General features: G+C 45.0%; 1 protein-coding gene across 1 annotated transcript in view; it reads left to right on the top strand.

Annotated features, from left to right (window-relative positions):
* PIK3R6 (phosphoinositide-3-kinase regulatory subunit 6) overlaps positions 1-23,332 on the top strand; it is a 74,815-nt gene that overhangs the window by 14,897 nt on the left and 36,586 nt on the right. Inside the window, exons 4-5 of the mRNA XM_061556095.1 lie at positions 14,113-14,245; positions 20,928-20,997. Of these exons, the coding sequence (XP_061412079.1) occupies positions 14,113-14,245; positions 20,928-20,997 (203 nt within the window). The remainder of the gene's footprint in view (positions 1-14,112; positions 14,246-20,927; positions 20,998-23,332) is intronic.

The raw sequence follows: 23,332 nt of genomic DNA, 5'->3' as shown, positions 1-23,332 counted from the left end.
AACACATACATACACATACATACACACATACATAGAGACACACAGACATACACATAAACACAAACACACACACACATGACCCGGCTTTGCCGGGGACTTGGATCCACGATGCCCCGCCGCCTTTGTCTCCCCAGTGACGATGTTCACACACGACAGCAGTTACGCTTTTGAGGCTGAGTGGACCTAGGGGAGGGCCAGGTCCGTTTCAAATAATCGTCAGCGGTGGTGGGCGTGAGTTGGAATCGAACTGGGGTCGCTCAAGCAGCTTAATGACTGTTTGTACAAAGAACATATAAAGAATCGATTATAATAAGCAGGCAAGAGTCCACATTATAGACTGCCAGTACACGCACTCAGCTTCATAAGCAGGCTAGAGTGTACATGATAGAGTGGCAGTACGCTCACCGAGCTTAATAAGCAGGCTACAGTGTACATGATAGACTGGCAGTACGCTCACCCAGCTTAATGAGTATTTGTACAGTGAACATTAAAGTGATCGATTGTTGGCGCGTTGGGTTTAAAAGTAATATTAATAGCACACATTGTGGTGGGGGTGTAGTGAAGAGTAGGAAAAACTTTGATGAATTTACCTCAGAGTGGCGTGGTGGGTGTCGAGGCCTAGTAGCGTGCAAAGCCTGCGGCCTCGCCTAAAATTGTGGGCTTGGAAGAGGCAGGGTACGGGTGGCGTTCCTTCCCCCCCCCCTAGCGCTCCAACAATACTGTGTAATGGCTAATATTTAATTAAATACGGAGCTTATGAAAGTGGCGAAGGCGTGGCTAGCCGTTGGCAGGGGCAACCGCCGTCCAATGAAACTGCAGCCCTTGGCGAAGGCGTGGCTAGCCGTTGCCAGGTCCAATGAAAGCTGCGAAGGCGTGGCTAGCCGTTGCCAGGGGCAACCGCCGTCCAATGAAAGTGCAGTCCACACACACACACACAGACACACAGACATGAACGATTTTATATATATAGATGGTGGTTATTTGCTAATAGTTCCAATATTTAATCCAGAAAAGCCTTATTACGAACATCATAACAATGCTACTGCTAAGACTTTTCACTGCTGTGATGTACTTTTTTTGACCGTGTAAAGCCTACTGAGCTGTTAGATATTTTTCAGAGGTGACCTGGCCACCATGATAGCTCATCAAAGTAGCTGATCATATGTGTAAATTTATAGCAGCCAAATAAACACATGTTTTTTAATGTGGAGGGAAACCCAGAGGACCTGGAGAACAATCCATGCAACCACTGGGAGAGTGAGATCATGCAAACGCCAAACTCAAAATATACAGCCTTCAGGGATGGGATCGAACCCACGGCCTCCTACATACCAGGTGAATGAGATAACATCCTGCCACTGGCAAAGCGTTAGACGTAACGCTGAACAAAGTGTGGTACAACCCGAAGACACATCGGATGAGCTCTTCATTACACAACGTTGTCCCACAGCGCACGACACGCCGTTCGATACCAACTTGAAAATACCCAGGCTACTTTGCGCAGCTGTGATGTAAGGGGTAGTTTGCGATAAACTACCACAGGGCGTGACAACCCTGCCTTACGCGAGTCCTAAGCACAGCTGGCCCGGCTGTAAGTACCTGGTAAGTGCCCCTCCCAGGGTTACGTGGTTTTCTCACTGCCTTGTGAGTGTCTCGGGTGAGTCAATGGCTAAGGGAGTAAACCCCGACAGAAAATCAGGAGTGGGGCCCTTTATGCGGTTTTGTGATGCACAGCGACACATTCCCGGCAGCCCCTGCAGCAAAACTGGTACCAAACGTCGTGCTACGCACTCCTTTGGGCCTCACCAGCAAGGCCAAGGGGGGGATCCTGACGCATGGGCAACCCAGGATTTCCAGAGTAACCTGCCCGGGCTTTGCGCCAACAAGAGGTGCACAAATGGGGAGAGGACACTCCTCGGCCACCTGCTTGTGGCCAAGAAACACGGACGGCAGCAGTCACGGGTTATAAGCTCATTTTGGATTGGCGTAAAAAATGGGCGCCACGGGTTGCCATCGTCGGTGGGAGGGGTTATTGCACCCCAATAGATAGCTACCGCCCACCTCAAGCTGGGCAGCCCCCGGCTAATAAGGTGCTTTCCCGCCACAGCTCACCTGCTCCAATGGGTGCTTGGAGCTTATGGTTCATCACCAGAAAAGTGGGCTGCAACACCTGCACCAGACAAAAGCGAAACAAAAGGAAAGAAGGTACTAACCCTTCATTTTGCAAGCTGGAATGTACGTGCAATGTGTTCTGAACTCTCCGAAGATCTATTGCAGATTGAGGACATCCGCAAGACTCAAGTTATCGACAGGGAGCTGGCGAGATTCCATGTGGATATTGCAGCATTTCAGGAGTCCCGGCTTGCTGGCAGTGGCTCACTATGAGAGAGTGACTACACTTTCTACTGGCAAGGCAAACAGCGGAACGAACCAAGGCAACACGGTGTTGGGTTCGCCGTCAAAAACACACTCCTTGGCATGATAGAGCCACCAACCGCAGGCTCTGAGCGGATTCTGCTCATGAGACTGCTCACTGCTTCTGGCCATGTAAACATCCTGAGTGTCTATGCCCCAACACCCTACTCACCTTCGGAGATTCATGACCAGTTCTATGAAGAACTTCACAATATAATTCGCAAAATCGTGAGCTCTGAGCACATGCTTCTGTTGGGAGACTTCAATGCAAGAGTTGGAGCTGACCATGGCGCGTGGCCCGCATGCCTTAGCTATCATGGCATCGGAAAGATGAATCCCAGTGGCCAAAGACTACTGGAGCTCTGCTCATACCACAATCTCTGTATCACAAACTAATTCTTTCTCACAAAACCTTGCCATAAAGTATCATGGAGACATCCAAGTTCTCTTAATTGGCACCAACTGGACCTCGTCATCACCCGACGAGCCCTCCTCAACTCAGCATTCATCACACGCAGCTACCACAGTGCAGTCTGTGACACCGATCACTCACTGGTATCCAGCAAGGTCAAACTACACACCAAAAAGATACACCGCCTCAAACAAAGCGCTGCCTACGCATCAACTCTGCCAATACCTCCCTCCCAGAGCTCACTCAATAATTCCAACACAGGCTTGAGCAGTCCCTACACGACACACCAGATGGAAGCGTGGAGACAAAGTGGGCATACATCAGAGACGCCAAGCAGACAAGGTAGAACACAGCATGGTTTGAAGAACATCTGGCTATATTGTAACCCATCCTCCAAGCCAAGCGCATGGCACTCCTGAAGTACAAGCAAGTCCCAAGTACAGGATCATTGAGGGCTCTGAAAGCTGCATGCAGTGCAGGTCAAATGACTGCCAGCCGCTGTGCCAACAACTACTGGCTGAACCTCAGCAGTAGGATCCAACTTGCCTCCGACACTGGTAATATCCAAACATCAGTAGGACTGCCCCTTTGAAATCCAGTACAGGGGCCATCATCACTGATAAACAAGAGCAAATGGCCAGGTGGGTAGAACACTACTCAGAGCTCTAATCACGAGAAAACGGTGTGTCAGAAGCTGCCCTTGCTGCTGTAAGGCCCTTACCAACGATACACGAACTGGACAATGTTTCAACCTTGAAGGAACTGGACAACGCCATCAACTCACAAGCCAGCGGCAAGTCCCCAGGACAGGACGGCATCACACCTGAGGTACTGAAATGTTCGAAACCAGCCATCCTCACAAAACTCCATGAACTTCTCTGCCAGTGCTGGGAAGAAGGAGCAGTGCCTCAAGACATGGGAGACTCCAACATCATCACCCTATATAAAAACAAGGGTGACCGTGGGGACTACAATAACTACCACGGCATCTCCCTGCTGAGTATCGTGGGGAAAACCTTTGCCCGTGTGGTCCTCAGCAGGTTACAGATACTAGCTGAGAGGACGTATCCTGAGGCTCAATGTAGCTTCAGACCAGGAAGGTCCACGATTTACATGCTCTTCTCCTTGCGTCAGGTACAGGAGAAATGTCGAGAACAGAAAATGCCCCTGTACTTGGCATTCATTGATCTGACACATGCCATTAACCTCATCAATAGGGGAGGCCTCTTCAAACTCCTCAAAGTGATCGGCTGCCCACCGAAGCTGCTGGCAGACATTTTTTCTTTCCATGATAACATTAAAGGAACAATACAGCACACCTCAGAGGAATTTCCAATACTCAGCGGTATAAAGCAGGGGTGTGTGCTTGCCCCAACACTGTTTGGCATATTTTTCTCACTTATGCTCACACATTCCTTTGGGACAGCAGAAGAGGGAGTCTTTCTCCATACAAGATCTGATGGCAAACTCTTCAACCGTGGCCGTCTCAGATCCAAACCAAAGTCTGCAAAATCCTCATCATAGAACTCCTATTCGCTGATGATGCTGCGCTGACAACTCACACAGAACAAGGTCTGCAGACACTCATCGACCACCTTGCAAATGCCTGCAACAACTTTGGCATGACTATCAGTCTGAAAAAGACCAATGTCATGGGCCAGGATGTCAGAGACACCCCTTCCATAAACATTGGCAGCTACACCCTGGAAGCAATTCAGGACCTCACCTACTTGGGTTCCACCATCACCTGAAATGTGTCCCTTGTCACAGAGATTGACAAGCGCATTGGGAAGGCGTCTACAGCGATATTCAGATTGACCAAAAGAGTGTTGGAGAACAAATCCCTAACGCTCAACACCAAAGTACAGGTGTATCAGGCCTGTGTCCTTAGCACCCTCCTCTATGGGTCTGAGTGCTGGGCAACATACGCCCATCAAGAACATCGACTAAACACATCCCACCTCCGATGTTTCAGGCGCATCTTCGGTATCAGATGGCAAGATCACATTCCCAACATCTCAGTCCTCAACTTGGCCAACATTCCCAGCATGTACTCTCTACTCAGTTATAGGCTCCTGAGATGGCTTAGACACGTGTGCCGCATGCAGGATGGCAGAATACCCAAGGATGTCTTGTACGGCGAGCTGGCATGAGGCACAGGGGCCACTGGTCGCCCAGTCCTGTGCTTCAAAGATGTCTGTAAACGGGACATGAAAGTGACTGGGAGAATACTGCCGGTGTCTGACTCAGCTGGCAGCAGGCTGTGACAACAGGCCTTAGGAGAGGCGAGGAGAAAAGACACACTGCATGGCAGACCAAGAGGGAGCGACGTAAAGGAAAAGCAACAAATACCTCTGGAGCTGCCACCACATTCACTTGCAATTACTGTGGCAAGGATTGCCACTCAATGATTGGCCTACTAAGTCATTCTAGGTGCTGCAAAATAATTCTCTCTCGAGACACACAGGCCTATCGTTGTTGTTGTGATGTCACTTCACGCACAAGTTGCCAAATGCTGCCACTGCCATTTCAAAAGCTTTTCAGAGGCGATCTGTCATTTTCTTTTGCGATCTTCGATAATCGATTGCTTAATTTAACATGTTAACGTGGCATGCAGTTGTAGGTGCATTTTACATTTCAAATATGCGATTTCGTGGAATCATTACTCTCATTTGCATTGCGCACTAATTGAATCATGTCACATAAAATGTGCAGTTTCTGCGCTATCACTGTAAGATTACCAGTGATCCTAATCTGCGAGGCTTGGTGTTTCAGCATTGGTGGCTTGAAATTCATTATCGAGAGACCAGGAAACCAGTTATCTCCGGCTCACTTTGTGGCCTGAACCGAGTTTGATTTTAGTGATCAGATCTTAACGTAATTAAGATCTGATCCCATCTGTAAAGGATGTGATCCCTGACATGCAATATATTTAAACTAAGCTGTGTCTGCGGCGGTGGTTACATTGGGGAAACGAAGTGACATGTTTCGGACCGTGTTCGTGAACATAAGGCAGATCTGAAACACGGTAGGACCAATACCTTAGCTGATCATTGTCTATAATGCGGTGGGCTCACACGAAATTGATTTCTCCAAGACGAAGGTACTCTGCAAACCCACTGGCTATCAACAAAGATTCGTTCATGAAGCCATCCAGATATATAAACACAGACACAATTTCAACCGAGAAGGTGGATACAAACTGACCAATCATTGGAAGGACGTTATTAACCAGTTTAAGTCAAAACTGGCTGTGATGTTCCCAGCCTACCAACTTCCGATTTTAGTTGTTATTTTCGGCTCTCTGATATTTTACATTAACAGATTAAATTTCTCACTAACACAGCTACCTCATGCGCCATCCTCGAGACGGCTGCTTCACAATCTCCCATTAACATGCTAATCTCTGACATTAACATAACCACCTTGGCACACTCGTCATGGAGGATGCTCGGCGATCTCACATTAACATGCTAATCTCTCACAATAACACAGCCACCTAGGCGCACTCACCGTGTAGAAGGCTCGGCGATCTTGCATTGACATGCTCATTTTTGTCTGGCAGCCCTCTAATTGGTGGAAAGCCCACCACCGCCGCGGTCGCTGCCCACCACTTGCATTGGCATTGGCTGCTGACATTTGGGCTATGCCCATTTCAAACCTTTATAAGCAGTTGTCTTTAGAAGCTAACCCCCCTTTTCCTGAAGACGACCGCTTGTGTGTCGATCGAAACGTTGATATTTTTTTTGTTATTTTTTCTGTCTACGTGACTTTACCGAAAGAACCAAAGGATATGGATTCCTGCAGTCACGAAAGCTTCAAATCAAGATTAATCTCTTACACATTAGTCATGGGTGAAATAAATGTATTTTTGTAGGATGGTACAGAGGGGAAAAGAGAGCCATGAAGTTCGCTATCCAAGAATTTGGCGGGAATCCACTGACCACTCAAGCAATTGCTACTTCTGCATGGTGGACCCTTCCAAACGTCGGACTGGCAAGAATGCACCTGCTATCACGTATCTGGGCCTTCCTTCATCCATCGCTCTGGTGCCACACTGCCATGAGCTCCCCGTACCCACTCCTCTGGAGATAGAGCAGCCGTCTTTAGAAGAGAGCAGCAATTCAGAGAGCGAGGAAGACGTTTTAAATCCAGATGACAATTTCAGAGGTGGAGCTGAGTAGAGAAACCCATACTACCCCAACCAAAAAGACCTCAACGACTTGATTCAGAGATCTTGGTCTTACCAAGTCCAATGCCAAGCTTTTGACGTCTAGGCTCAAGCAGTGGAACATGTTGGATGAAAGTGTGCAAGTCGCAGATCAGAGGAAGCGTCACTAACCTTTTTGCAGCTCCTTCACCCGTCAAGATGGGCTCTGCTTCTGCTACAATGTGACCAGTCTGTTGGAGGCAATCAGAATCGCCTGTAACCAGAATGAGTGGCGCCTCTTCATTGACAGCTCATCCAGGAGCCTCAAAGCCGTGCTGCTCCATCATGGTAACAAGTACCCGTTTCTTCACCTGGCTCACTCAGTGCACCTCAAAGAGGATTACAAGAGCATCAAGACATTGCTGGATGCCTTGAAGCATGACGAGTACGGCTGGGAGGTCATCGGATACTTCAAAATTATGGCATTCCTGATTGGTCTCCAAGGCGGTTTTACAAAATTTCCCCTCTTTTTTTTGTCTGGATTTGAAGTTTTCGTGACTGCAAGGATCCATACTCTTTGGTTCTTTCGGTAAAGTCACGTAGGTGAAAATTTAAAAAAAACAGCAGGGACACCAAGGCGCACGACCACAGCAGGGACACCAAGGCGCACGACCACAGGTGGGACTGGCCACAGCGGACTGAGTTCTCTGTGGGGGGAACAACGTCAAGTGGGAACCACTGGTGGACCACCGGAAGGTGCTGATGTCACCACTGCACCTCAAATTGGGCCTTATGAAGCAATTTGTCAGAGCTGTAGATAAGGAGTCGGTAGCCTTCAAGTACCTTCAAGACTTCTTCCCTAAGCTGTCTGAGGCAACGGTCAAAGCCGGTGTCTACATCGGACCACAGATAAAGAAGAGCCTGGAGTGCAATGAATTCGCCAAGAAGCTCACTAGTAAGGAGAAAGCGGCTTGAGACAGCATTGTCGAAGTGGTTCGTGGCTTCCTGGGCAATCACAAGGTCGAAAACTATGTGGAGCTGTTTGAGACTGGTGAAGAACTACGGCACAATGGGCTGTAGGATGTCCCTCAAAGTCCATATCCTTGATGCTCATCTTGATAAATTCAAGAAGAACATGGGAGCGTACTCGGAGGAGCAAGGCGAGCGCTTCCACCAGGATATACTGGACTTTGAACGCCGCTATCAAGGACAGTATAACGAGAACATGATGGAAGACTATATTTGGGGACTGATTCGTGAAAGTGATTCATGGTAAAGTCGTAAATCTCGAAATCTCGAAAAACTACTCCAAAATCTTTTGTAGTATTTTTTGTATTACTTTAGTATCAATACATGTTAATTTTTATTCATATGTTCTTTTTTCCTGACTTTATGTGAACGAAAAGACACAAATTCGCCAGTTTTCTCACTGAAAATAGGTAAATTTCAAAACATCACTGTCCTTGTCACAAAAGCAAAGTTTGTGGGGAATAATAGCCATTTTCTATACTTTTAGGCATACACAATTACGAAATAACACTTACTACCCCGGAACAAAAATTGTGTTACATAGTGTTATCTAGAACGAAAAGAGCAGGTTAACCTTGAAGCATCCATGTGCTATGCGCAATGTGGATGACATGGACAGTACATTATCTGAGATGCAGCAATGGTAACTGGGGTAACCCATGGGAGCTCCTCCGTAATTAGTCACAATTGATGTTGAGGAATAGTGTTTGCTCAGAATCCTTATGGAGATTGTATCACTCCGAGTAATAATAAATAATAATACATTGGACTTATATAGCGCCCTTCATCCACGTGTAACGACTCGAACGACAAACTACTAGGAGCCTCTTTTATTATGACACAGTAACAATACGAGGTCCGGGCTTCCTGCTTGGTCTTGAAGCTCGTCCCTTCCCTCAAACGTCCCCTCCCCTTTTATATCACTCAAGCCCCCTTTCTCGAATGTTCCCTCAACGTTTATCCCCTAGCCAATCCCTGTGCTTCTCCTCTAATTTTTCCCAACCGTCACCTCTGGGGTTTCAAGTCTGTTTCCCGCCTATTCTCGTTCAAACCTTTTCCTCCAATCACTTCAAAAGTCGTGCCTCCCGACCAATCAGCGTGGAGGCCTCTTTCCGCCAATCGGAGACCTTGGCCTACTTTTGAATAACCGTTAGGCTGCACATTGGCTTGGGGTGATTGTTAATTTCGATCGTTATACATGGATCACAGAGAGCTGTATACAATATGCATAAACACAATGAGCATAAAAACCTATCAATTAAAATTACTGATAATAATAATAGGAGGGCAAGAGCCTGAAGATAAAATGAGGTGAAAGCCTTCCTAAAAAGGAATGTTTTAAGTCGAGGCTTAAACATCGCAATTGAAGCCGAATCCCTGATACATTTTAACAAAGCGTTTTACACAGGCAACAGCCCGGTCCCCCGCATCTCTTCTTCACTCCCAGGGCAAGGCGGAGGAGAACAAGATCCGCAGACCTCAGACACTCTCAATAGAACACAGTGGGGGGATGGGGGCAAAGCAATTCGTGAAGGTGGTTGCATCAATGCGGAGCCAAGGCAGTTTGCTTTTGTGAAGTGACTTGACAATGACATGACATAAACTTTGTCCAATGTTCTTTGAACATCCACCTCGCACAACAAAATGAACTGTTTTCTCGTCGGCTATTCAAATCGAGTTTGTGTTGTGAAATTGTTCGCGATTGAATGTTTGATCAGACCCTCAGAGCTGGAATGTTTTTTTTAGTTTTAAAATAATATTATGTTACAATGTTTTTTTACGAATGTGTACCTAAAGACATTATCTAGTTCTGTTGTAGGGATCAATCCTAAAATTATCATTACTTTTTGTCATGTAACCCAGGTCAAAAGAGGGAGTGTTTGGTGTGTCTCAAAGGGCCTGTATTTTTCCTCTCCTGGTAAACGGATACAACTAATTCAGCAAAGGATCGCAGTAAAATGTAACACCAACTTGAGTTTATTGAGCCCTGTATATTTTCAAAAGCCAGCATAAATGTACGTCCTGACTCCACAATGTACTTTTCATTAACCAATCACATTTGGGGGGAAAGGGTCAAACACAATAGTTGGTCTTTAACCCTCTTTTGAAGATGATGGTGACGATGATGATTGTTACCAATTAGCCCCAAAGATTGTGGTCTTTTTTTTTTAAACAGATCGGGACAATTGCTCAAAAGCGAGAGCATTGCTAAGCAACAGGCGTTATCATTTGCGATGCTGCACAATAATTTACTGCTCCCGAGCCCGCCATCCCGCTCGCTGCAAAACAAAATACGGGTTGGTTCAATGGTCCAAATGCGTTGTTTGCTGTGGATTTTGGAGAGCTCATTCACCAGAGACTCGTGGCAATAAGGACTGTGCAACGTTTGGTTATTCCGGTGCAGAGCAGTTGTGGTGGAACACAGTTGCGCGAGTCGAGGGAAGGACTTTATTTGATACGTTTACTGAGCTGTGGTTACGTTGCCCAGCTGAAGCGTGATCGCCGATTGTTGTTTCAGCAGTCAGAGGTTTGAGGTTCGATTCCTGCAGGCAGCCCTGGTAAATACTGCAAGTGTATGACTGCAAGTGTATTTACCATGAAATACTACGCGCCATCTCCTTCACAGTGGACATTAACAGATTCCTTGATGCCATTTAAAAAATGTAGGCCATTGTGTGTGCCAGCATCATGGTTCAAATTTGCCATTTGTGGAAATGTACCCTCAACTTACTCACTTTGGATTACACTTAGCAACATTGCCCTCCACTGAAACTACTGCGGACAATGTGTCGGAACGATAGCGCCTTCGTGATAGCCTTGAAATACTAGGATGACGTGAATATCAAATGAATGAACGGATTCAGGTCTGAATGTGAACCGAGATTTGCATGGTATGTTTTTCAATCTAAATTTCTCCGTCAAAATATATTTTTTTAAACGCTGAAATGTGGCTGTGGATAATGATAAAATTATATTTTTTATTTACTTATTTATCCAGGAAAGCCATATTGGGTTGTCGGGCTCTTTTTCAGGAGGTTCCTGCATTGAGTTTTAAAAATGTAGGATGTTTTCAGCCAAGTAGTAATGAGTCGGAATAGCACAGTCGGCTATTTACGTACAAGTGGGAGGAAAAAATCGTAGCACCCAGAGAAAATCCACGTGCGCGAGGCAGCAATAACAACAGCCTATCACCGTACAAATGGAGACAGATAGCGATTAGGCCACTGCCCATACTGCCTTCTCCTGGCGAGCCAGGGTATAGCACCTCGACGCGCAGGCCGCTGGGCTATGGGCGTGCGCCACCACCGCCCGGCTGCTACCGATTAGCCACGACTGCCATAGGAGCCAAATTTTTTACTATAGAAACGGCTGTAAAATGTTCAATCTCTCCAAGTGTGGCTTACCAAGCCGCAATGAAACTTGCCGCCCACTTGAGATTCAATTGCACGACTCATTTGTGATGTAATTGAAAATTGTTAAAAACAAGATAAAAGTGTTATCAAGTTTATTCAATTCTAATAGCCAATGCAATTTTTTGTTACAGTCATGACATAGAATCGCTACTCATAGCATGGCACATTGGAGGTGTCAGCTGGGAAATACGGGAATGAGAATGGAAATTGTAGAAATTATATATATGAGTGGGCTTGCAATGGTTAATGGATGGTTGGTGTTTGTACGTGAAAAGCCGGGCGTTTTGGTGGACGTGCTGTGCGGTGCATTGCTTTGTATTGATTGAGTGGTTCAAACCGATCGTTGTTTGTGTCTTGTTTTTTTGCAAGGAGTTACAGACAGGGTCTTATTATTATAATGGAAAATAAGGCTCAATAGTGGGGTTAGTAAGGTGGCAGTTCAAACGTATTTACAACTGGATAACGCAAATCTGTTTACTCGAGTGTGACCAACTGATAGGTCTGTTTATATAAATGCACCTGACAGACTAATTCTTAGATTTGTAGGTTGAGAAGGTGGAGGATGTAAATATATATATATAAATAAAAGGCACGATAAGGGTGGGGGAGGGAGGCAGCTGCCAGCGAGCGAGTTCCATTTACAGGGGCTCCTTTACTTATGAACATTCGACTTACGAACTTTAAAAGATGCGAACAAATCTGTCCGTATGTCCAGTTGCCTGTTCGGACCGAGAGTCGGAAGTTCAACCGCTGCGCAATAGATGGCGGTGGTGGCATCTACATCGACAGGAAATTATTAATTTTTAAATCCATTCCCCGTGTTGAGTGTACATGCCCTACAACATGTTTGAAATCGACAGGAGTAAAGTTGGACTTACGAACAAATCGACCTACGAACAGACCTTTGGAACCTAACTCGTTAATAAGTAGAGTAGTCCCGATAGTTTTGTGGTGATGGGGGGGGGGGGGGTTGGTGAGGTGATTATTTAGATTATTTTGTTGCTATAAATGTCCAAATGATGGGCCACTTTGTTGAGCTATCATTTGTGGCCAAGTCGCTTCTGAAAAATAAGTTAATACCTCAGTGGGCTTTGCCTGGTTGGATGGGGATAGTTTAGTGTTGCATGTTTGGGTAATTTGTTTACCTTTCTTGTACTTTGCACTATTATCGTGTTTTTGTACTGTTTGTTGTTGTAACGTTCTTACCCACCTCTACTGGACATATGTGAATAAGAGCTTTATAGCCTATTCCTTCAGTATAAATACATATTCTGAGTCAGATTTTGCAGTGCCGAGACTGTGAGAATTGCGGTATTGAGATTGGTTTTAATTGTGCATTGAAAAAAAACATAAATGTGTTGATTTCGAAGGATGTTAAAAATGTCACGAGTAATCTAAACGTGGTTACGGATCACAGCAGGGTACACACATACACACGAAAAAAACATATTTAGAGAAAGGCAAGTTGAATTTTTTGGGACCTTAAATGAGAAAACAGGAGGCATCATGCAATGTTTTGACTCGAAAAATTAGAAGTACAAGAATACGGGGAAGGGAGTGAATTATCTACTTAAGATATTTAAACAATTTGATGCCACTGGGACGAGTAACCAATGCAAATCTTTTGAGTAAATATCACGGACAGACCTAAATGGCAAGAAGTCGATGATCGCCAACGTTTTTGAGAAAGGACACGGCGCATAGAGGGAGAGAAAATAGCAAGATAACTGGATAATTGTTTTTGCTATCATATATATTATAAAGTCTGTTATTGATAGACAGGTTTCTTTGAGCTTTTGCATCATGGTCTCGGATTAATGGGATTATTCATAGGTTTATTTCACTGTTAAATCACAGGCTAGAAAACACATCAGAGCAGTGGTTCTTAACCTGGGGTGCACGCACCCCCCTCGGGTGTGAGATGCCCTTTCTGGGGGTGCGGAACATGGCCAATTTATTTTAGAAGCTAAATTATCAAAACAAAAATTAAGTACAACTACTTTGTTTCATCAAACCTGCGTATTTATTAACGTAATATTTTTTTACGATTGAGAACCAAAAGGGTGCAAGGTTGCATTAAAGGTTAAGAACCACTGCATTCGAGTACGTATATCTAAGGCGGTTATTGAAGGCAGACCACAATCAAATTGTTTAACTTAAGAGGGGCACCAGGGCGCGTTGGCTTACTTGGGAAAACTGACCATGATAACAAAAAGCAATGTAACTCACGTGCCAACAGGAGACAGATTTAAATCAGATAGATTTGACCTAGGATACGTATGGGTCAGATACATGGAAAATCTTTAGCAATTGTGTTGCTAGCTCCAGGAACTATTTGGGTGTCCTAAGTGATAATATGTCCACAAAGCAACGAAGCGACAAATATAGCAACCGTCTGAGATGAGGAGATAATGCAGATTGAGCAGCGATTATTGGTATGTATTCTATTGATGTGTATGATGGTAATGTGTTTCAGGAGCTCAATGCCATTGTCCAGGTCTGATAGTCACGAGAGGGCTTCAGAAGAGAGTTCGTGTGCATCAGTTTGCCGAATATCACCCCTTTCTGAATTTTCTCGTGACATTTTTGACATTGGAAAGGTCTCTCTCTCAAGCAAGATCCGGTGACTTTTTGAGGTTGTTTTGGCGACTTGGCCGCATTGGCGGCCGTGCCCAGTCTGATGTCGTTCCCAGGCCCCACACGTCACGGACGAGGTCCTCACCCGGGCCTACCAGGTGTGCGTAGGATTCATCACGAGGCCCCGGCACGTGGCCGCCTTCACCAAGTCTGTGCTGCAGTTCATCAGCACCGAACGCCGGGCTCCAGGTCGGTTAACGACGCATCTCAAACCCGGCCGTTCGTGCCTGCCGCGGAAGAACGTGCGACAACGGGTGCGCTTTACGTCCGCGTGTGTCCCGGGATTATCCGTTTTCAAGTTGAAAGCAAAAGTAGCGGCCACTAGGGAATAGAATAGAAGCCAATTTGGCAGAAGTTTTGAAAAAGATGTTCTTTATTCACTTTTCCGACGCAGGCTCAATTTCAACAGTCGACATGTGGTCCAGCGACATAAGCCGTGCGCGTCCTTATTTACAGAGCTCATTGTTGGGATTTTACAGGGTTGGCTGACTGTTATGAAAATTTATATGCAAAACTTACATTTTTATTTGACAAGGTAAGGCCCTCAGAAGTAAATATCTATTTTTCAGAAGTGACCTGGCTGCAAATGATATCTCAATGAAGTGGCTCATCACGTGGAAATGGATATCAGCCAAACACTCTAAATACACATTGATTCTAAATATGGGGAGAAAAACCGGACGACCCAGAGAAAAATCCACGCGAACAGAAAGACATAGATCCTCCGTGAAGCCTTAACAGACTGTTGGGGCAAGTGCTGTTAGCGAGTAGCACCTATGAAGGCAGGCACGGCACACGAGGGTGTGGGTGGCCAGCACCATGCCCAGCCGCCTTTGTCTCTCCCAGTGGCGATGTTTACACATCGCACCAGGTACTCATTTGAGGCTGAGTCGACCTAAGGAAGGCCCAGGACCGGTTCAGATAATCGTCGCCGGTGTTGGCCGTGAGCGGGAATCGAACTTGGGACGCCGGGTTCGTAGCGCAGCGTAAAGCTAACCGCTACACAACCGCTCCCCAGGGAGAGAGTGACACGCAAACACAGACAAGAGGGGGGATGGGGGGGGCAATTGACTTTATTTTTAAAGTAAGTAGTATATATTGGCTGTGTCGCGTGGTGGCGTGTTTAACGACACATTTACATTCACGAGATCAACCCAAAAACTTCTACTATGGTCGCGAAAGCCTAGGTGTTAAACTGAAGTTTATATTATTACAATTTACTTAAAATCTACCGTGAAACACTTTTGTTAACGTAACACAGATTGTGTTATGCTGTAGCTGGTTGTTTGGAGAACCGGAGGCAGCACGTGAGGGATAAAGACTCCCGTTATGGCCGACATAACACAACGTTAACCACACAGAAGGAGCAATAATGACGAACAAAAGTAATTTCGTTACAACGAGAAAAACAAAGTCAAAAGTGCAAACGTATATTCTTGGCGTCATGGACAAAGCTGCCTGCATCCTCCACGTAACATAATGATTCCGTTTGTTTCTACTTAAGCTCACCGAGTGGTGTGAAGTACCCCATGCGCTGCCTCTTGCCATTGAGTCTTCCAGTTAGCCTCCCCTTCCCACCCACCTCCACACTCAAACTTATAAATTAGCAAGTTCTCACAGTTTCATTAGAGGAACTTGCAGGCTCAAGAGGCCCCGCGCAATGTAGGCCAAATGATTCATTTCAATTATATCCATTGAATATCACTGCACCAATTCAAGAATCCATTATTTTCTTTTTTTCTCAACATTGTCGTTTAAGTAGCGGCCTCTCGTGATTGGAAAGGTTACATAAACCCATGTTGTACAACTTCCACGAATTGTGAAAACAAAAAAGATCGATTATGACACGTACTTTGAAGCATATATTGTGAGATGAGAATGGACATCAGTTACACCTTTAATTAATATCTCACTCTTATCGTGCGAAATATCCGAGTCAGCATCTAAAACCAATATCTCCAAAATGTTTTTACAAAACTGGCTGGATGTTATTCTTGCCATTTAGAACACAACAGCATGGGTGTTGTATCTCACCTCTTAGCCATCGCCCATTCTCTTCCTCTTCCCTCCCCTCGCCTTTCCACGACTTCCCGTCCCTCCCCTACCGTTTCGTGATCCCTAAGTTACCCCTCTATCACGGTCGCTCATTCCTCAATACCTTGTACGCCCCTGCAATAGAAATAATTATATTGTCACCGTTATTTTCACTGTATTAAGTACCTTAAGGCGCTCTGTAAATATTACATTAGATTAGATTTAGAACATGAAATTCAATGCACACCCACACTGAACGGATAATAAGCTTGTTTGCTTTCGATCTTTGCTTCTTGAAGAAAAATGTTCAACTACACAAGTAAATACGTGACCATCCTGTTCAAACTCTCTCTATGGACAAGTTTCCCCTCTTTATCCGGCGATTTGAGATGCAACTACATTCCAAAATGTATCTTGAAACAGGCAGAGCACTGGAATGAATTCTGACGTCATTATTACGTTGTGATGCCTTACCGAATTGCACGAAGCATTTGGAGTTATTGATTCAGTACCATGGCAGACATTCAAGCTGGAAACCATAATTTAAAAGATTAAAAAAAAATTCACGTGAGCAGAAATGGATTTCGTCAGCACAAATCGGTTCTAGGTATAGGAAACGAGGAAGACCTTGAGCCTGTGATTGCGACAGAGCAGGGAGTCGATGGCATGAGATGCAAGGGGCAACGTGAGGGAATGAGTAACATCCCCTCATACTGAGCAAAGGTTGATTGAGGGCTTCGACAGAGCTTAAACTTTTTTTATTTTACTAGGTAAGGCACACTGAACAATGTCGCTCTTTTCCAGGAGTGACCTGGCCACAAATGAACGCTCAGCAAAGTGACTTACCGCGTGGAAATTTATATGAGCCTAATACTCTAAAAGCGTGTTTCTAAATGTGGAGGAAAAAACCGGAGTACCCGGAGAAAAATCCACACGACCACGGGGAGAGAGACATGCAAAGTCCAAATATACAGGTGGCATGTTTCTGGTTTGAACCCACGACCTCCTGCATACCAGGCAAGGAAGTTAATGTCTCACCACCATGGTGATAGAAAACGCCTGAGTTGATGGAGTGGAGAGGGCGTGGAGGGGAGTAGAGCGAGATGAGAGTGGAGAGGCAGGAGAATGGGTGGAGGGGAGTAGAGCGAGATGAGATTGGAGAGGCAGGAGAGTGCGTGGAAGGCAGTAGAGTGAGATGAGAGTAGAGAGGCAGGAGAATGCGTGGAGGGGAGTAGAGCGAGATGAGAGTGGAGAGGTAGGAGAATGCGTGGAGGGGAGTAGAGCGAGATGAGAGTAGAGAGGCAGGAGAATGCAGAGGTAAGTCAAATGTGGAACGGTGCGCCATTGGGAGGTGCGTCGACTCTGAGAAAAAGCCTTTTCGAACAAACGCTTCTGTCCGGACACAACAGTTGTGCATGGATGGTTCAGTGCATTGAGCGAGCGCTATTGAATTCTTGGGGTTTAAATTCAGGCAGGCATCCATGACTAGATCTGGTTTGAGAGACAGCAAGTTTTCTGAGCTCATACATCAAAGATCAAATAAATATGCATTGCGCTTTGATTTTCCGTGAACTCACCATTTTCTACCTCCGAGGACGAAAACTCAAGATGTTACCATTACTATCTCGGCCTCGCTGTGCGCTGCGTTGCACCGCTAGTCGAGTAGATAACCTTGCATTCAATAAACCCTCGGAGCCAGGATGAACGTCCAACTCCAATCGTCATTTATTGATTGTAACAAGGTAAAACTGGTGAGAAAACACAGATACAGTATCTGTTATAATCCGGAAACATCAACACAATGAACACCACAGCATCAGAACATTGTCTTAGATAACAATAGATCCTGGACGGACCAGGCCCCTACATTACCACTGAACAACTAGACAAAAGCACATCCCACTGCACCCCAAAAGTACAACATTACACAACACTAAACTGTGGATGAGATACTTCGTCATCTTTACTCTCAGGATCGCAACATAGCCACCTGGGCACAAGTCTGACTCAATCTACTAAATTACAAGTAACATCCACAATAAGGAAAGTTGCAGGCTTCGTTACTAACTAGGCCTTGTATTTACTATAACAACTTAACGGCACCATAAAGGCATTTACATCACTATAACGGTCATTCCAACATTACAACAACATTGCCAATATTATAGGAATATAAACAAACTTACAGACAATGCTTCTTAAGCTCCCACAATGGACAATTGCGGCTGTGGTCTCACTAAGATGCGATGCGTGCCGCCATCTTGAATTATCAGTAAGATGGCAGATGCCCGCGTGGTTCACTGAAAATCTAACATCGTCACTTCCTGGTCACGTGACCAAAATTAGCAACAAAAACAGGAACTTCCTGTATACATACGCTCCACATCTGCCGTGAGGCAAGACAATTACGTTATCAGCACTCTGATCGTAGTGTGCATGCCATCCATAACATCCTCATTGGCAAATCTGCACTATACTTAGCTAATTCATTATCCCCATTGTCAAACCCAAGAAACCTAAGGCGTCCATTTAATCGCCTTTTAAATATCTCTAGATCAGGAATTGGAGTAGGTAACAACGCCTTTCGCCGTTGCAGCACCAACTTTTGGAGCAACCTTGTTTCCTCCCTTCACATCACAAAACCTTCCTTCAGCAAATATCCTAAAGCAGAAGATGGATTAGTGCTGGATACAGTCACATTTGCCAACGTGATTCGTAACTTTGATCATTACCAGTGTATCGATAGTCAGTCGTTCATGCGTCATTTTATTGAGGGACTATTCTGTTTTGGATTTATAGAGTGCCTTTCGCCCAAGGCGCTTGACAATGCTTGCCGACTACGGAACAGAATGGCAAGCTAAGGGAAGGACAGGTGGGGTAGTAGGGCCGTTAGTTATCGGGTTTGGAAAAGGAATGAGATATGGGCAGCAGGGGAAGGAGGCGATGGTGCGGGGGGTTGAAAGGGGAATGGAGCGTGATAGTGGATGAAGCTGATAGAACGGGGTAGAGTGAAGATGGATGGTACGGTATGAAGTGAGTGGTGTTATCTTGGTGTGGTCTGGGACTGTTTCGTCGTTTTTACTGTCTTGCCCAATCTTGATGAATCAGATTTAGAAAATTAATGCATGTATTATGTCTTTATATTGCGTGACTTGCTTGTCATTTTATATGTTTTGCACTCCCATCATTTTTGTTTCATTTGCTGTTGTAACTTGCTGGACATCTGTGAAAAAGAGCTTCATAGCTTATCAGACTCCTCCTGCAGTCTAAATCAAGATTCTGATTTGGTTGAAAATACTTTTAAAGTGACTTCAGAGGTGAGAGTTGTATCTTCCACGGACCATTCACTTACTCAGCACGATGCACTCCTCAATGCTGAACGCACAGTTCTTCACAATTAAATAAAGAACGCGCGATGCTGCATTGGCAGTGGTTGCACGAGCACACAACGACAAAGATCCCCCGTGTAGCCTGAACAGACTGTTGGGGCAAGTGATTTTCGCGAGCACCTGTGAAGGCCGGAACGGTACACGAGCGGGTATGTGGCCAGCACCACGCCCAAACGCCTTTGTCTCCCTAGTGGCGATGGTTTTACACACCGCACCCTGTACTCATTTGAGGCTAAGTCAACCTAGGGGATGCCCAGAACCGGTTCAGATAATCGTCACCAGCGTCGGCCGTGAGCGGCAATCGAACCCGGGTTGCCAGATTTGTAGCGCAGCGCACTGACCGCTACACCACCGCTCCCCACGAGCACACACGCACACAACAAAAAACTCAACACATTCATCCGTAATAACGCTGCCGTGCTGTGAAGGAGGGCCATTTCCCGAAATGTTACCTTGTATAGATGTAGAGTATTTCCCCTTGAGGACAATGGTGCTGCTCAGATTTAGTTTAACATGAAGGTGGTTCGCAAACTTACCGAACACGTTGTGTTTTATTCAAACGTATAGTCTTTAGGAACCATGTAAATTATAGCAGTGCTCAGGAGTGTGCTGAAAACTGAGCATTTGTTCGAATAGCATTTTGCACGTTTGCAAGTCACTTACAGCATACGTAGCAAGGGCATGAGATCCAGTGCTTTTCTCAGGGAACTACTAATTTTGCAAACATTGATAAAAACAATGAAGGGGGTCTTGTGTCGCACGCGCACACAGCCCTCAACTCCCCCCCCCCCTTCCTTCTCCCCCTTCGCTTTGAACTGAAATAGCTCTGGTGTAGCAATCAGGTGCGGTAATGGTCCAGCAATAGCTTCTGGTGCAGCAGTGCGAGAGTGCTAGCCGCCTGTGTGAAAATCAAAGCATCCTTCCTTGCAAACGCTGTTTTCATTTTTTTCGTCACGTTGAAAATGTGAGCCATCACACCTGTACACGGTGGCTTACACCGCATCCCCAGGGACGTGCTGCAAAGGATGCAATGTGAACATGAATTACTTTAGAATTTGGTTATTGTTGAAAATTACCACATTGGATCTGTATTGTCCAAACGACACCAGTGAGAGAGGGTCCTTTGGTAATAATTCCCCCATGGTGGCTTTTAGATTTGGAACTGTTGAACCAATGTTAATGTACTCATTTGGAAATATAATATCCAATATGATGCACGGGTTGTATTTCAATGAAAAATTCATTCGCTCATTTTTCTTTTTATATTCAGCCGGGTTATTTGGTTGCGCATTCATGAGCGGCGGTTCAAACGATTCACCTGCGTGTGCAACCCAGGAGAACATCTCATTCAAGTTCACAGCGGTTCTCGTTAAAACGCCGGCCTGCATTGAAATCTCATATCAAGACGAAGACGCTGAATCTCAGAGCGCTCCTTTGTCCCTTCGCAGGTATTTTCCACCAAAGGATGATCATTTCAGAGCAAAACCTTCACATAAGCAGCTTTCCGACCGTGGCCAAGTAAGTAGAGCACGATGATCTGCATGCATTGCTGCAGGGTGTAGCGTACTTATTTGCGATATACAAAATATATATAATATCTGTGGCTGCCGTGATATCACCAGCCAAGGCATTCCGCATGGCTTGGCGCCACAGTGGCGAGATGTTAACTTCCTCGCCTGCTATGCAGGAGGCCGTGGGTTCGATCCCAAGTTTAACGCCTGCTGTATATTTGGAGTTTGCATGTCCTCCCCATGGTCGCATGGATTTTTCTCCAGGTCCTCCAGTTTTTCCTTCCACATTTACAGCCGACATACATTCAGAGTATTTGGCTAATATAAATTTCCACATAAGCCACTTCATTGAGCTATCATTTGTGGCCAGGTTGCTTCTGAAAAAGAGCTATACTGCTCAGTGGGCCTTACCTGGTAAAATAAAAAAAAACACATGCTTTGTTCACATGCATGCTGCTCTCATCACAAGCACTGTTCTGCGGGGATCACTGTGAGTATGAACACGCTGTGGCATCTGATGCGCGGAACAATGATTAAGGTGTGGCCAATGGTTCTGCTTGCAATTAGACTGAGATGTTCAGGAAACTTTAACTCAAATCAGAATTTCTGCACGGCAGAATCCTACATGAAAATATTACCAGGAGATAGTCAACACATAAAATAAAATTGGCTATTCAGCGTACGTATTGTTATATTTTTCAGTTGTGATATATAAATGTCAGCGCACAGTACTTGCCGTAGGCTGAGATAGTGCATCACTATTTGGCTTTAAATTTCAGATCAGTGTAACTTGTCTGTTCATCTTCTCAAAATATTCGTATCGCCCCTGATACTTTAATAGACATTAATCATTGGCTTCAGATATTGTAAGACACAAATCATAGTATATATCCACCAACAGTGCCTATTGGTTTGAATGCCATTAATTATCTCTCAATGAAAGAAAGGAGCTGGTGCAGTGGTTACCGTGCTGCTGAATGATTCCGACGACCTCAGTTCAACACCCGGCCATAGCCAACCATCACCATCACCGTTGCGTGATATATATATATACCATTTGCTGGGCCCTCTTCACCAACCCACACTGACCAGAGTGGCGAAGTATGGTTAAACAACCCCCCTCCCCAAGACTGACATGGCATAGGGAAGCCCTTCATATATTATAAGGGATGTAATTAATCATTATTTTTGGAATCAATATCGCAAACATCTATACTTTTTCATACAGTATTTTTTACTGAATATTGACAGACACCACTTACCATTGCAACATTATACAGGCAGCTATATGTTTTTATTTGTTATACCATGCTGCTATTTAAATTGATAATTATGGAAACCTTCATGAATTCCAATGCAGTAGTCTGATCGAGGAGTGTGAACATATGCACACACACTCAATGCAGCTGCATCTGTGGCATTGCTGCAATACGCATGGCACACAGCAATTCGTGAGCCCCGTTTGGGCGAAACTGTTTTGTGTGTCTTTTTCAATTCAGGCGCAGTAGAGATGTGTTTGCAAACAGCGCCACGCAAATAATATCACTTCTGAACCGTCGTTCTTAAGATTCCTTGATTCCTTAACACCCTAACACCTTAACTTAAAGCTTTCATGACTGCAAGAATTCATATTGTTGGGGTATTTAGGTAAAGTCACGTAGATAGGTTCAAAGAAAATAACAAAAAACTATGACGTTTCGATCGCAACACACGATTGCAAAACAAGCAGTCGTCTTTCCTGAAGACGACCGCTTGTGTTGCGGTCGAAACGTCGTAGTATTTTTGTTATTTTCTTTGAACCTATCTACGTGACTTTACCGAAAGACCCAAATAATACCCTAACACCTCTTTTATAGCCAGAACGGGTAAAACCTATTCCTATATTTTGATACTGGCAAGGGAGGTTCCATGATGTAGCGTCTCACCCCGAACTCTCAATATCCTGAGAGTGGCATTGTCTTTGTGCTGTTTGCCTTTTGGCGTCCTCTGGTCTAACACTGTTTGAGACTAGGCTCTAAAGAAAGCTGTCTATGGTGAGGACCAAACAGTTTCAAAGACAATGCATATTACTACCAGAGCATGTTTTTGTTTGAATATTCACCACAGCTATATATGTAGTTAATGCAGGCGTGCTTTCTTGCAAAAGGTTTCTGTTTTTTTTACAGCTTAACACCTGTTACGTTGCCAGAAAGGGTAAAAACTATTATTATATTTTGATACTGGCAAAGGAGGTACCATGATGGTTTGTTACTCCACTGCTGGATGAGGGTCTCCCCCACCTGATGTTCGTATTTGGGTTATGTTTTTACTCTACTTCACCGTGCTGCTCAGTGTGGGTTGGT

This window comes from Lethenteron reissneri, chromosome 3 (genome assembly GCF_015708825.2).
Source record: "Lethenteron reissneri isolate LAM-NWPU_2019-01 chromosome 3, ASM1570882v1, whole genome shotgun sequence".
In the NCBI taxonomy this organism is placed as follows: domain Eukaryota; kingdom Metazoa; phylum Chordata; class Hyperoartia; order Petromyzontiformes; family Petromyzontidae; genus Lethenteron; species Lethenteron reissneri.
Note: the sequence above shows the minus strand (reverse complement) of the source record. Positions and strands in the feature narration are given on the sequence as shown.